General features: G+C 38.1%; 1 protein-coding gene across 1 annotated transcript in view; it reads right to left on the bottom strand.

Moving 5' to 3' along the window:
- The window catches only part of CPXM2 (carboxypeptidase X, M14 family member 2), a 69651-nt gene that overhangs the window by 29255 nt on the left and 23427 nt on the right, over window positions 1-16969 (bottom strand). Inside the window, exons 2-3 of the mRNA XM_082764774.1 lie at window positions 16758-16867; window positions 11894-12033 (exon numbers count right to left, since the gene is read on the bottom strand). Of these exons, the coding sequence (XP_082620900.1) occupies window positions 11894-12033; window positions 16758-16867 (250 nt within the window). The remainder of the gene's footprint in view (window positions 1-11893; window positions 12034-16757; window positions 16868-16969) is intronic.

Here is a 16969-nt window from a genome sequence, read left to right as displayed (position 1 = left end):
TATCCCATTTGTATGAATGATTCAAACTGAGGTCTAGACTTGAAATGACAGAAAACCAAAGTGCTTAGTAGGATGTACTTCTGCATGCAACCTATAAGTACCCCGAAAAAGTAAGAGGGTAAATATGTGCTTTTGAAAGAACTGACTGAAATAATCCAACTGTTATACACTGGTATCTGTAGTTTGCAAACCTTTGACCATCCTTTTTAGATGAAAAGGTTTTGCACTTCATGTTATTTTAAATGGAAAAATGTTGGCTACTGCCGTGCAGATTGAACTTTTTTTTATTGTACATAGCTTGTAATGAACACATTACTTCAACATTTGTTGAAAGACTTTAACAAGTTATCAGCCCTTGAAAATACTTATTTTCTGCCTGTCAACAGAAGATCTCCTGGGGTAGAGGCTCCTCCTGAGGTAGCAGATCTGTGAAGTGCCATGCTGGCATCTCAAGTCTTTGTGGCTGTGAAAGAATATACAATAAGGTAGACAGTGACTCCAGTGCCCTACACAAGTTCCCAGCAACTCTTGAAAAGAACTCTTCCCTCAACTTTGGCAATAACGTGGTAGTTGCATCAAAATATTTCACTTTCACTCATACATGTAAGCTGAAGGAAGGCAGATTTACATCTATCAAAGATAAAAAGGAAGAATTTCAGAAATGGGCAACATCAAACCTCCATGAAGAAAAAACAACTTTTTCAAATGAAAAATAAAGCAAGCTTAAGAGCAAGACTTACAAGTTTAAATGGGTGAGGAGGAAGGGGCACACATATTCAGTGCACAACTGAATTATAGCCGTTTTTTAAAATCAGGATTAACCAAAGAGTCTACGTTAAAGACCGGAAGATACCATTTACTGCTGAATGCAGAACAACAAAAAAACAACCACACAACTAGCTGCATAATTAAAATCAGGACAAACAATGCATCCATATTCATTACCCTACCGCTGGGAAAAAAAAATTCCAAGAGAATACTGAGACCACACAAAAACAAGATAAAAACAGGCATTCTTTATAATTGAGAACGTTGTAAGAAAGTCACAGCACTTATACAATTTTTTATTTTTATTTTTAAAGAACCAGGTCAATTTACTGGCACAAGAAAATATGTTGTTGTTATACTAATGTTTCCCAGCTAGGACTTATTTACCATATTTTAATTTTCTCATTCCATATACTCACAAAAGTTCAAACTTCTCCTGAAGGAAAATGTATACTAATCAGTAGTACACATAATCCATCTTGAGTGATAACAAGTAACATGCTTTTCAGAGGCAGTCTGCCAATTAAAACACAAATGGGACTTCATCCAATCTTGTATGGTTGCAGTATCGAAGGACTACAGAGGGTCGTGGGAGGAGATAAATCAGTGTGATGTATTAGGTCACACACCACAGACTTAACTGGGCTTGCCTGTAAGGAATAAACATCCCTTTTGCATCTGTTGAGCTGCAGAATAAACAAATCACAGGTGACCAGCTCTTTCTCCCACTAACACTAAATAGCCAAAGAGCCTCTACGGGTCTAAGTTCCTCCTCCTTTTTTCCCCCCTACATGTCATAAGAAGGAAATAAAAAGCTTCTGCCACTATTAAGGAGGTTGCTGTAAATTCAATCTCCCCTCAAAAAAAAAAAAAAAAGCTGTCTTCTGCCTTGAAATCACATTCCCAACTGAGTGTCTTTAAACCCCAGGCACTTCTACAGATCCAGATCAGCAAGCAACATTTACATGTTAAATCTTCCTGAAAGCTGCAGGCTTTCCATATTAATTCCATATAAATTCCCATCCATGTGCAGCAAGGGAGGTCTGATACTTCCAGGGAGCGGATCAATGCATTGCACATGCTCGAATCAACAGCCAGCCTGTTTACAGCAAGCACAGTGCTTCCTGGAATCGAAGAGTTTAATTCTTACAGGCTGTCTGGTTTGTTCATGTGTACACGGAAATGTAAAGCTTTCAGGGAAACCCATCACAAAGAAAAGCCTTGTGCCAGAAGTAGTACTGGGGAATGTCATCTGCTTTCTTTTGTTAGTGACAAAAAGATTCATCTCATTGGGTTTTGGAGTTGCAGACAATTTCTGCAGCACATCACATGAAATCCTTTTTGGGCCCCATCAGCACTGAACAATAAAGCCATCTAAGGAAACTTGAAAGAAAAGTATAAAGTTTTACAGTACTTAGGATGTCCCTACACTTACTATAGAGAAGCTCTTCTGAATTCAGTCTATAAAACTTCCCTGGACATTACTATTATATCTCTGAGACAAAATACACAGGCATTTGTTACACAGTCAAGGAGACAGAACTCAGGGAAGAGTTGTACATAAGCATTCAAAAAGGAACAAATTAATTATTGAGGTTTTCTTGGTAGGAAGCTAGGCAATACAGAAGGTATAGGTTAACAGTATCTTTTCAAGTACTAAGAGTTCATCGCACTCTAGCACAAAGATGAGCCTAAGTGCTACCTACATGATTTCCTCAGAATTTCGTCTATGCTATAAAAAGATCACAAGATGTAGATTTGACAGGAATAGTTTGGATCCAGGTGTTTCCCATTAACAATCCTTTTTAAAAATTACACCAGCTTCATCTCTTCAAGAAATCTATTTGAAAAATCTCTTTATCTTTTGCCAAGATTAATCAACTTGTTTCAAAGAAAGTAAATATAAAAATCAAAACACAATTCTAATTCACTTACTGTAATGAAATTCTTAAAGTTATTTTCTATAATTAGTTTATTTTCATCTGTGATGAATTGTCTTTAGATTATGCTTATTTAAACATTTTCAATTCAGTTTCCCGTGATGTATGGAAGTGTCCAACTTATCCATTTCCATCCAAAAAAGGCAAGCTGAGGGAAGCTTAAGCAACTTGCCTATGGACAGAGGTAAAACCTGAATTGAAGCAGAAGCTTGAGAGCAGATCTCCTACAGCTTTGGCAGATATTGAGCTTAGATAAGGACATCAAGACAGACAACAACAGAACATCTTTCTGCCTTACCTTCCTCAACATAATTCTCTTACTTCTTTATGTAAGAAACACTGATATCATAATGCAGCATAGCACACAGACACTGCTGAATGAGAAGCAGTAAAGAGATGCCAGGCAGTTTGGCTGCCTGACCTCCGGCAGGTGAGTACATTAATTGAGACTTCTGACTATTTGGATATGGTTTTATTTCATTTGAGCAGGATCTGCTACATGACCTATTTTAAGGCCAGGCTCCTCAAATATGGGAAGCTGAATAAGGAACAAGTAAAATTATCTCAGTCTCCAAGTGTGCTTGTACACATCACCAAATTGCCCCATGACTTAAGACAAATGAGGAAGGTTGGCAGGTGCCTGTCAGTAGAAACTGGACACCACAGCAGCTGAGATGCTGGAGATGAGACTAGCAAGCACTGGCAGAGTTCAGGCTAGCACTGTCTACAGTGGACCTGGCTCCAGCTGACCATATTATTTTTGCTACTGTCAGGATAACCTAATTTACCTGCATTATAAAACCTCAGAAATAATAGAAAATAGAAACAGGCAAGCAAACAGATTTGTATCCTCCAATAATGTATAAACTGACATTCCAAAGTGGTTGAAACAGAAATATCTCTAGAAAAAAAAAGTTAGGCAAATTTTAGATTAATCTCTAACGATGCAACAGAATCAGCATGCTGGCAATTAAATGACTTTCTGCTTGAAAAAGCAATCTGTAGTCTCTTGCAAATAAATATAAAACCATTAATATAATCTAATAACATTTATGCAGATAACATTTTAAATCACCTACTGCCCAACAGTTTCCAGAACAAACCAAGTCAGAAAATGCTCTGGCTAACCACAGGTAGCCCATCAAGTTTTACAAACTAATTAAAATAAATATGATTTAAGAGATGGAGCTTGAATAGCAAGCAAGGGTGTTTTTTTTTTTTTAATAATTGAAATCTTTTAATATTTAATTTTTTAAATTGCTTCTAGCTGACTTAAATGAATATACTGCTGTGAAATCTGCTCTTCAGAGGCCTTGTGAAAAAAAGCTCAGGGCCAGAATTTCACTTGCTATGGATGAATTAAGCAGGATTTTTTTCAAAGCTCCCTTCTCAAGTGAGTAGGAACTGGGAACATTTCACACTCAATGTTTGCTACTTACTGCTGTGTTTTTATGATTATTTTTTTTTCTCTGATTTTCTAACCTTCCTTGAAAATCCAGTTTCCTGTTGTTGTTTCACATTCAGACTGTAACAAAACCTGAGGGTCCCAGGCCTCTTGTGTAGAGTCAAAAACATCCTCTGCCTCTAAGATGTTAATCTTAACACCTACCATTCACAAGGCAACCTTGCAAAGGGTCTGAAATTCTTGCATGCATTTGAAATCCTTCCTACATCAGACCTTCCCCTTTCATATCTTTTATACCTGCTGAACACAATCAAGGTGTTTTTCTTTTTATTTTAAACCTTCCTTTGTGATATTTCACATTGTCCCTTTCTTTTCTGTGCCCACCACACCTTTTCATATTGGTTACATACTACAGATAAATCCAAACTATACAGCCACTGCCACATCATGCATTGTCTCCTGCTCGTGAATATTAAATTAATGGAAAATAAAAAGCTCCAACAGTAACCAGCAAATATTGCCATTTGTGTGCACAGCTGTGAGCATATTTAAAGCAATGCTGATAGGGCTCATGCCTACCAAGTTCACACAATACCACAACCAAGTGCAGTTGTGTGTGTGCAAAAGGGACACTAGCTTGGGAAGGATGCTCAGGTAGAGGGAAAAGCAGCAGCTGCCAGACAGCCTTTCAGTAACCCCCCTGTGGTCACTCTCATTGCAACGAGTCATAATTCACATTCAAAGATATAAAAATCAAAGCTGTGAATGATAAACAGGTTTAAGCAGTTGCCTGCGTCCTATCTGATGTATCCTTTTCCTAACAGTTTCAGCTCATTTGATTTAAAGTTTCCCAGTCTGGTTCCTTACATGGGAGTTAACAAGCTTTCCTTCACCTTCTGAACACCCCTAACAGCCTCACTGCAGAGCAGGTTCTCTCCACACAATGTTGCCCTTTCCAAGAGCTGAGTTGTGGCTAACCAGCCAGGAGCACTCCTCGTGGGGATGGCAGTGACCCAGCCTCTGCACCATGAGTCACTAAGTACCCAGCAAAACAGTCCTAACTGGAGCGCGAACACCGTGACAAATCCTACCCACAGCAAAATGTCAGCGGTCCTGACATTCTTGTCAAGCAGAGTAGCAAAAGCACAAGCACATTTCTGGGTGCACTGCTGCAAAACTCCACCCACGCAGGATCACTAGAGGTGGTCACAGAGTAGCTCCCGAACCTCAGGAGCAGGCAGCAAGCATCCATAAGAAGCGCTGGGCTGCATGCCACACCATGCACAGGGCACAAAGACCAAGGTGAACCTAGCAAAGGGAGTGAAGATAAGTAGATAAATAGAGAGCACTTGAGGCTGAAGATGCTAAAAGCTGCCCGGGTACCACAACACAAAACCCAAGATACAGTTCCACCAAGCCAGAATTACTGAAAAATATAGCTTACTAACAAAGCCAGTGATAAACACCAGTATAGTAGGTAACTAGTGACATCGATGTATTGAGAGAGCTTTTTCCACACTGAATCCAGATTGTTGCATAACTCCCATCGTATATTTGATATGATTTCAGTGGATTTGGAGCAATTCACTGAGTGAGAGTGACTTCAGCGAGGCTGTAACAATCTCTGCAGTCCTCACCCAGTCAGGGCAAATAACAGCTCACACTGATTTAATGCACTGTAACGGTTCGTGTCAGTACACAGCAGCTGCTTGTTTTATTACAGGACTTGGATAAAACATTGAGATATTTTCATTGAATTTGCTGAAGTCTTTAATGAGGGTCTGTTTTAGCAACCTCTGCATGGTGACAACATATTGCTTTGAAAGACAATGCCAGCCATGGCAGTTGTTCTTGTGAACTGGGCTGTATTTACAATTATCCCATGATGCTTTCAAAAGCAGCATTGTGCCTTTTTGTGCATGTTTTGTCCCTTCTTTCCATATACGGTGCAAAATTGTTTTCTTAGACATCTGTAGCAACAAGTCAAATACCAGTGACTATCCACTATGCTGACCCAAATGCCCCTGTGGCTCCACTGGGATATCACTGCTTAATTCCTGATTAAGGGAGTACCAAAGACATGGATGTTACTTTCTCCTCATGAAGATAAAGTTGCTATTTCTAAGACCATGATACGCTGCTAAACTGGGAACAAAGCAAGAAATTCCACCTTCCTGTAAGCAAGGAAGTTTATTAACTTGAAACCCTCTCATAATGACTGCCTATAAAAGTAAACCTCAGTTCATGAGGAAATGTCAGTGAATACAGAAGTTAGAAAGTGGGACAGCACATTTCGCTTGTTAGCAAAGAAAAAGCAGAATGGTGAACCACCCAAATTAGAAGTAAACTGTACTGACCTGAGTTTATCCTCAAGTACATATCTAGAAAATACTGTTTGCTACAGACCTACCTACTCTTCCCTAGGGACAATTTGTCAGAAGAGATACTGGGGATCACAGTGGATTGCATTCCATGCAGAGCAGCCTGAGAACATGCTATAGGAAACTGCAAAATTGTTCTCTTATCAAAAGATAAAGTATTTGTAGTTAGCAAGAAAGTGATCTGATACAAAAAGATCAAAATAAAAATCAGTTCTGCTGGATATTTGCTATCCTTATACTGTATCACAAGGATAACAAATGGCTCAGTAGGGTCAGTGTAATGGTGTCTACACTACCTTCTAGTTAAAGCATAGCTCCAACAGCAGTGAACAAATAGTGGGCAGTCTAGAGGTGGGTCAGAGCTATGATCAGACCAGGTCTCCCAGGATACATCAGCCAAAAGACAGCTCTAAAAATCTAGCCAGGGTGGTTAAACAGAAGTTATGATATTGTCAAGTGTGGTCATAAATAAATTCAGGAAGTGTTGGAAAGAAATTTGTCCATTTAAGTGACTTTCTTATTCTACTGAAAAATTGTATGCAAAGATATCAAACTAATAAGGACTATGTTTTGCCCTGAAGAAATTATATAATGGATGAGGTCCACAGTCTGAGGTTTAAATCTATTTATAAGATTCATGTCTGTGAGACTATCATGTTTTACAGGAGCAATTGGATGGCATGCCAGGTCTTCAGGAGAGATATCAGATAAAGTATGTAAACTAGGAATCATCCCAGTCTCACACCCCCATTTGTTTCCTTAAATTTAAAAGGAAAGGATTTTGTTATTGTTGCTTTTCAAAACATTTTCAATATTTTCATAAGGCTCAAGTTCTTAAGCTTTTTTGGAAAAAAAGTGTTTTGAATTTCACCTGCAAAATACCAGAAATTTGCTTTAGAACTTGAGCATTTTACAGATTATTTCACCCATAATCTTTCAAAATCTCATTGTATTTCATGACATGTAGTGCTTAGTGCTTAACATAACGTGTTTGAAAGATTAATTTTAATAAAATGCACCATCACAGATACAACTTGATAACTGAAATATTGCATCAACTTCTCTAATATCAAAACATCCTCTGCATTGAAAGCCTGAAGCATTCTATTAAAAGTACACATTGAGTCTATTTAGACATATGTTTTTTTTTCTTGATACAAGAGATGGTGTTGAGTTATCAAGATTGTTTGGGTTGTGGGAAACATGTTTCCTATGTTTTTTAGATTCTTGCCAAACTGCTAAGAGTGATTAATATTTTCTTTCCCTCTGTCAAAAGAGTACATATTTTAAACTATCACATCATTGTTTTAAACATGGCACAATTCCACAATGATGGTTCCAGTGTCCCACTCAGCCTTGAACAGTTGTTTAAAGATACATAGTTCATTAAAGTCAAAGATGTATTGGCAGAACTGGAGAATTATACACTATATTTATCCCCAAAATATTCAGCCGTAAATCCTCTGGTAGCCCAGGTCAATCTTTTCTGCTGGCATTGTCAGTCTCTAAGAGGAGGACATCCCAGGCATTTAATCACTCACACAACTTCTCTGAAGGCAAACAAAACTGTTCTGCATAGAGATATCAATAACATCCTTTTATTAACTACGGGATAGTCATAGTGAAACAGCATGGTAATGGCCAAGAGACTGAATTCCAAATATACTCAGTTCATAGGAAGGAATTGATGTTCTGCTCAGTTTCAAGGTGTTAGATCTTATTTATACTGGACCACATTAGTTAGTTTCAGATGTCATCAGGATGAAGTCAGAAAGGAGCCCTGTTTCTTGTAGCTGTTCCCCATTACCTCAGAAATACAACATCTGCAGATCTGGACAGTCTAGCCAGTGTTTGCTATTTACAACATTAAAATTGTGCTTCACCATTTTGGGTCTCTCAAGAATGACTGAGGTGCCTGAATAGCTCTAGCTATCGAGTCCACATGGTTGCTTTGACTGGTAAAAGGAAAGACTCCTCAAATTCAGTTTTCATTCAAAGGCTGTTTCTGCTCATTACAGGAGGGAAAGAGAAAAGCAGAAAGATTTGTTTCCAAGTTACTGTCACGGAATTTGCAGCCACACAGTTCAAGTACAACATTTGACTTCAAGAAGTGTTTTTCTCTGTAAAGGAAGTGATTAAACAATTCAAATATTCATTACTAACCAAGCATGGTTTCCTTCTTTCTCTAGTCAGGTCACATGTGCTTTCAAGAGCTGTTTCCACACCTTGGCCTCTTTCTCCTCAAGGCTCTCATGTCTCAAGCCCAGGCCCAGGAGCCCTGGGAAAGTAAGCAGAGCCACAGCCCACAGGGGAATGTGGACAATAAAAAACAACTGTCCAAGTGAGACTGAGAGAGAAACAACTCACAGAATCACAGAACTGAGGTGAAGCAGTTCCTGCCTGCATAGAAATAGTGACAACCCCATGCATTTGTGTTCTTTGCATTGTATCAGGTATAACCTTTATTTCATCAATACCCTCTGCAGTTTTAAAACCAAGAAGCAAGGCTGATGCAAAGAAACCATCATTCTTCTGGTGGAGTGGGCAAGAAGTAAAGCCCGACAGCAGTTGCCAGAGCTTATATAAAAGTAGAGGGTTGTTCCCACCACCAGTACACTAACTTTGGCTACAGCATCAGAAACAGCAGCAGAATCAAAGGCCATACTCCTAGTAACTACAATGGTACTGCCTGTACAGCCTTACGATGAAAAGCAGTCACTTGCTGCAGCATTCAGCTGGGTGTCCTCAGCTGTCTTTCCTTGTCATTTTACATGTCCTCATTAAGTCAGCAGCAGGAAGCTAAAGGGACCAGGAAAGGTATGAATCTGATCTAGGTGGAAGCTCAGAGAGAATTTTAAGTAAAATTTTCCATTTTGTTAAAGTTTCCTTGTTCAATATGAAGAGAGAAAAATTGCTTTTCTGATTCTTTATCACATAATAGCATTGGTGAACCTAAGACGTACCCCAGTGCCTTGACTTTTATATAATGCTGGGAAAGTCTCCAAGGCTTAAATAAAATCTTACCTTGGCTCCCAAGCTTGGCAGGCTTTTGTTTGTAATACAACACAGAAGAGAGGGCTTTTTTCTAGCTCTTCTACCTGAAATAAGCTTATTTTCCAATATATGTTTCTATTAGCTACAAATGCACTATATTCCTTTCATGTAACTTCATGAAGTTGGGAAGGTGCCTCAGGCAACATAATGGAATCTTTTTGTACTCTATCATAAATACTCTTTTTTGATACCATCACAGCCAGTAGCTAAATGTAAGAGAAAGACAATAATGAATCTCCTTCATATCTAGTGCCCACTGTAGCAGAACAGCCACAAAAGATCTTGCCTACATCAGTAGAAGCCCCACCAGCCTGCTTCTACTCAATTGGCTTACAAAAGAAATTCACAGTGTACACCCCAATAGCCACAGGTACCAAAGCTATCAGCAATGCCCCTGAACTCCTCTCTAAGATGAGCTCTGCTCTATGCTCTCTAGGGTCTCTACTGACATCCAGTTTCTTTGTTCAACTTCTGCCCAAACCAGGAAGGACTTCATGTTTTTTTCTTTCTACTCAGTTCCTTGACTGCTGGAGGAGTTGAGGAAGGAAGTTATACTGTTATGCCTTGTTATACAAGTTATTTTTAAAATCTAAGGTCTTATACACATAAAGAACATACATACATAAACTAAACTGGTTTCATATGTTTTATCTAGCAAAAGGAAAGAGAACATGAGTTGGACTCCAGGGAGGCCACTCCCACAGCCAAGGCTACACCAACAGAAACCAAGTTAGATGGAGGCCATCAGATCCTGACAAGAGAAGCCCTGTTTTCCAGGAAGCCTTGCTCCTACAAGGTAGAAGTGCACTTTTTTCACTGTGACCTGAGTAACAACCCAGGAGGAGCCTGGACCTGGTACCCCAGCACCAACACCTCTCCTCCTGCCCTCCAAATCTTCACGAAGGAGAGGATGAAAGCAAGAAGGAAAAAAAAAAAAAAAAAAAAAAAAAAAAACACCACTTCCCTCCCAAACAAAAACAGATAGGCAGTGAATAACAACTATAAATAGAGCATCAAGTCCAGCTGTAAACTGACAATACAGCTGAACTGAAAATAGCAATACAATACGATGAAGCAGTGCAACAGTGGCGTTGATGGGAACAGCAATGTCAAGAGTATGAATATCGAAAAGAATAAGACTCTTCTACAGTAATTATTTAACACAGAACAATGTGGAATAAATATAGAAACCCTATTGCCAAAAAGGCTCCCACACCAATGCTAAAAGAAATAAAACCAGAAGATTAAACTGCAGAAGAAAAAAAATGCATATTTCTTAACTAAAGTGATTTTTGTTTTTTTTGCCTTTCATTATATAGCACACCAATTTTCTTAATGTGAGAGTTGACCAGAACCGGACTAATGCAATGCATCTCTTGCATACTTAGTCAAAAAGATCTTGCAGCATGAGCAGGGTTATTTACTCACATAATGTTGTTAAACCAAACAAGAAGTTAATTGAAACTGAATTGAAGAAAATAAGCCTTCACCTTCAGTTCCTGTGTATGCAAGCTGATTGCTATATTCCAATGCCAAGAATAATTTTCACCTCATTCACATTAGTTATAGAGTGACCTGGGTGCCTATACTCAGAAGCAGACCACAAAGGACTGCACACAGCTCTGAGCTAAACAGTTTTTTCCTTGTGCAATATATTCAGTACATAACAGGAGAAATAGCCAGAAAGCTCATAAATGTTTTCAGCATTGGAAATGGACAACATTATGGGACCAAATGTGTAAGACCAGGCTACAGGTAACTGCATTCCTCCTTGCAACAAGGGAACAAGACAGCTGACATACACATGGCAAGCACTCTTTCCTAAAACCTTCTTAGCAAGCAGGCTCAAATTGCATGGAGTCATCTGACCATCCATAAACTCAGCCCTGCATGATTGCTACAAAAATACTGCAGTCCTCATCACCACATTGTGCGGGTTTTGGTTATATTATAATTCCTCCTTAGAGCAAAAATGTAGGATATAGATTATTGTTTTAACTGTTCATTTAAGAGTCATGTTTTAGAGTTGCACCAATTATTCCTTAGTATGATAAGCTGATCAAGCTAAATACTGGTGAAGAACTAGAAAGGTAAACACAAGCAAATTCAACAAGGTGAGTATAAAGGCATATAACTGGAGGGAATCATGTTGCTTCCTTGGCCAGATATGAATAATGACTATAGACCTTTAAATTTGTTTTATGCCATACATAAACACTTTGCCTTTCCTCTATTCAGTACTTGACTTCATACATCATCTTCACTCATTCTTTTTATTAAGAAAACACCTCAACTCCTTGGTTTGGAAGCTCAGATCTCAGTGAGGAAAAGCAGAATGTACTTACGACCAGAGAGAATTTCTTCCTTGTGTGATGACTCCAGTGAATTTTGTTAACCTTCGAGCATCTACTTCAATCCACTGAAACGGGTCATTTCTTCCTGCACACCAAGCACCATCATAAAAATCATTTTCGTTAACACCTGCCTGAAAAGAAGGCAAAACTGTCTTCATAAATCAGAACCAAGAAACAAAAGGTCTTTCACATGAAAGAGAAAAGAAAACATGAAGTCATCATTCATTTCATTTTCTCCTTTGGCTCCATTTTAAGACCCCTGAGACTGTCGTTCTCCACAGCTACATGGAGAGACCAAAATATTTTCTTACTCAAAGGCAGGGAGAAAGAATTTTGCAAGTCCCTTCAAAAACTAAGAACCATTAAATATAAATTTAACTTATAAAGCACAAACAGAACTTCAGTCCACCTGTCTGTGCCTGTGACATAATAGATCCTTTATCCAGAAGGAATTATCCACATGGTCTTCAGAGTTATGAAATTCTGAAAAACAACAACAACAACAACAAAAAACTCCAGTCCATTTCAATAGTGGTGAGTGAAGGAGCAACCTCTTTGTTCCACAGAAGCAGCAATGGAGTGTGCAGGGCATATGAAAACTGTAATACTGTTTTCCACCAGTTATCATTCCAAGAATTATTTCATTTTTCATCAAAGATTTTTCAGGCCTTACAGCAAATTAATGTTAAAGGTTAAGGATTCAGGAATACCCACTTCCCTGCTGTACTCCAACTTGCATACCAATTTCTACTGGCAATAAACACCTCAAACACACCCCTTCTCAACATTTTCATAGAAGAAATAGCTGAAAGATATTTTGTGTATTCTAAACACACAAGAAATAAAACTCAAAGAAACATGTCATCTGAGGTTTTCAGATATTTATCTTGTTGCTAAAGGCCAGGAAATGTTCTGCACTAAGCTGGTTACTGTCAGAGAAAGCACAGAAGCTTCTCCATATGGTTCTCAGAGACTACACTTATTTTTGTTATATCATCTGTGTTTAACATGGATTTATCATTGCCATCCATGTAACTCCAAGAAAGGATATACTTAAATATTTCCCAAAGAGAAATGAAGAAAATGGAAAACTTTGTAAATTTTTATAGACACTTTTAAGCTCTGTTGTACAGCTATTTTATATGGCTAATTCAATTACATTCAAAGCTGGTTTACAGTGGCAGAAGCTGACAAGTCTATTTCCATTTTTACATACAGTTTCTACCTAAATGGGTGTTGGAGTAGTCTAATTTGCAAAAAGGGGATGCAGATGTCAACCCTTCTTTCCCTAGTCTGAGCCTGGTAGCATCTGAAGGAAGTAATGCAAAACAGGTAATTTAAGAACTGAATCTTTCTCACTTTCTCAGCATTCAAACCTGAGATAGGGCAGCTTCAAATTTATTAGTTTTCCTGCGTTTTCCAAATTTGCACGAAGCAACCTGATTTTATACTCAAATTTCAATATTTTAAATGTGAAGCTCACATACAGTGAGCACACACTTCCACACACAGTAAATGTGCAAGTTACAGGGAGGAACACTATTAACAGTGGAATACAAACTCTTCAAGGAGACATGAATAATGGGAAATGGGAATAAATATGGTAACAGCCTTAGTTCTAACCTTTATCAAGAAAATATTTCAAGGCATTTTAAAGTAAGATGGAATTTGATGTAGCCTTAGGGTTTAAGACCAACACTTGCCAGGAAGCATTAAAATCCTGCAGAGCACCTTGAACCAGCATCATGCTAATCCCTGATGAAGTTCCACTAATTTCTGCAGAACAAAAGCCCATATCTCCCAGTGCTTCAGCTGGGAATCTCAGTCCTCATTCAGATTGAGGTTGCTGTCCATTAATTAGCATGATGCTCATCAGGGCATAAACCTCTCCACTGCATTACAGAGAGAAGGAAAGAGAGGAGAAAGAACAGCTTATTTACAAAGAAAACAAGCCAAAATAAACAAAAACAAAAAACAAAACAAAAAAACAAGAACATCACAGCAACAAGAAACACTAAATTGAAACACTAAATTACATATTCATGTCTTTACTCTTTCAACTGGACTTAATCAAAAGCTACTCACATACTTAAGTTGTAAACATAACCTTTAGACTCTCCAGATTTGATTTACAATTATGCACATCTTAAGAAGCCCTACCTTAAATTGGGGGCAAATATTAAGAATTAAAAAAAAATAATAATAAAATAAATGAATAAACACTGTTGCTTTTCCTTCCTGCACTTGTTTCCTAATGCTAGCTTCTCCAAAGCTAAAAAAATAAATATTTTTACTAGGTTAAAAAGAAGCAGGTGTCTTTGCATATCTATCACTAAGTAATACTTGAAATAGGATTTAATCAATAATAAGTATATTTCCAAATATATTTCCAAAGGGAAATAATCCTAAGGAATTTGTGTTAAGGTTTCTTTTAGAATTGTATTTCTTTTTTTCTTCCCCTCAAGGGGAAGGAAAATTTGAATTTGTCCTATAAACACTTCAAAATATTTTTGAGGTTATAAGGTTTTCATAGCAATCAAATATTTAGTTTAAATTGCTGTTAAATTTAATTGGAAACCTTTCATTCCTGAAAGATAAGAACAATTATCATCAAATATTAATCAAAGCATATAGATCAAGCTACCTTGTCTCAGTGAGATGTTTACTTGAATTTATAAATCATGCATTAAATTAACAAAGTGAATGAATTCAACTTATGACAACTTAAAAAAAAAAAAAAAAAAAAAAGCTATGCATTTTTAATGCTTCGTCATAAACAGGAGAGTGAAGAAGCTAATGGAAACAAACAAACACCACACACAAAGAAACAAAACACAAAAATACCCCCACGATCTTTCTAAATAAAAATCTCAGACCAAAAAACAAATAGTAAAAACCATATTTAAACTGGCACTGGACTGAAGGTCCTTTAACCCAAGGCTCTGCAGGGAGGACACAGAGCTGTAGCAGTACAGAGGTGGAGGCCTTTTTCTGCACAATAAAGGAAAAAGAAACCTCTGTCACAGAACAGGCAGAAGCATTGTTCTAAGCAGCAGGTGAATGTAGGAGGAGACAAGTACAGCCACAAGATCCTGGAAGACAGGACACCAAAAGAATGAAACCAAGCCTGAGCCAAGCATCTCATATTTTTGGGAAAGAAGAACCGACTGTTCCTTCAGCTCCCACTGGAGGCTCTGGGCAGTAGGAAGAGCATTACTCAAAGGTCAAATGCTCTCCTCTGTTTTCTTTTAGGTGGTGTTATTGATGACAACAGGACACTGGGCTCCCAGTCTGAGCTAGTATAGCTGTTCTTGTATTTAAATAAACTGGACTTTAGTGTCAGCATGGAAAATGAGAAACCACACCCAACAAAGAATTAACAATGCAAATTTGGATCACAGTCCTTGATATATATTACCGATTTTATATCACCATGTGGACACTATAATAAAGTAATTAAGCATTCCTATAGGATCAATCCGAATATCATATTAAGTATATATATATTTTTGGATTCATTAGTGTCTTTCTTCCTTTTTTTTTCCCCCTATTTACATTAAATATGAAGTGAAGAAACAAAATACCCCACTCATCTCTCAACAGGAATTCAACCCAAAGCCTGCAAGTGAGACTTTGCACATACCCAACCTGCCATACCTGCACGCTGGCTTGGAAAGGAAGAGCTCCTTCTCAGCTCCACACTGCCCGCAGGCCCATACCTCTCACCTTGAGCTGCCTTTACTGCTTCTGTGGTTGCAAACTGCTTTACTAAGCATGCTGACAAAAATTAACCCATTAAAACACACAAGGGAAGGGAAGGAAACATTCTTCCCCTAGAGAAATTCACAGAGAGATTTCTGCAGAAGCACTACAAGGAGCTGAAGGAAAGGAAGGCTGTTGCAGAGGGGAATTTTATCCAAGAGTGGTGCCACCTCCCAGCAGCTGCCCACCGTTACCCTGCAGTGGGCAGCAGGTGAAATTACACCGCTGATTAGAGCCCATCCTTCCCAGTCTTAGTCTTACTTCATTAGCAGACAGCTCCCTTTAGCTAGAGAAAAAAATCTACTGAGGGGTCTAGTAATAAAAAATAACTAATAAGTGAAATAATCTTTAGGCATTTTTATTGCTGACTTGGTGATAGTATCCTCTTTATGAGTTTGAGCTTTAAACGTTGTGCTTTCTCATGCAAAAGCACACTTTTTACATTGGAAAGTATTGTAATTCAGAAAGTAGCACTCCTGAAGTTGAAAACATAAACACAAGAAGTAGGAAAACAGAATTTGGTCCTACAAAGCACTTAAGCACATCTCTAATGTTAAATAAAAGCAGCTAAACAATTCTGAAGCTAGTAGCTTATGAATTGCAGAATTTTTTGCAGCATAATCATTGCTTTAGAAAAGCTGCCTCAGGGCAAGTGCTTCACTTAGAACTACACACTTTCAATTAACTGCTGTCATTAACTACAGGCAAATGACAAAAAAAGAAAAAAAATAATAAAATGTAGCTTGCTCTGGGAGCTTCCTTATAGGTGTATTGCTGAGAACCTGCGGTGATTTTCTACAGCTGGGAAGGGAGCAACTCTGGGGTGCTGCCACCTCTGCTTACACATTGAGGTCTGTGTGGATTTGTACCCTCACCACACAAAGTTTGGAGCATTTTGTAACCCAGGAAACAAGCCCCACAACTTTAAGGGTTATCCATCAACCTTATTCACTGCTCTAATTCTAGCATTTCCCCTTCATTTGAATTACATGAGCTGACAAAGAAGTCAGAACCAATAACCATCCATTGGCTCGCTTTATACAGCCGTACAACCTGAAGCCGTTCTCCCACTTAGGAGCAAAATTGATGTTACCTGAATATTAAGCCTTCCTCTGTGGGCCCCAAGGCCATATCGCTTTGCTGTAGAGGCATGGAGCTGGAAGTCAGTAATTTTTAATGTCTCTAAACCAAGTGGAGGACAATCTACAAAACAAAAGATTTATAAAAATTAATTTTATTTTTTTTTAATAAAAAAAAAGCAAACCATAAAAGTATTCCAAGTTTCTTGATTTCACTTGTGCCAAA

Source organism: Aythya marila, assembly GCF_965140915.1.
Source record: "Aythya marila genome assembly, chromosome: 7".
Lineage (NCBI taxonomy): Eukaryota > Metazoa > Chordata > Aves > Anseriformes > Anatidae > Aythya > Aythya marila.
Note: the sequence above shows the minus strand (reverse complement) of the source record. Positions and strands in the feature narration are given on the sequence as shown.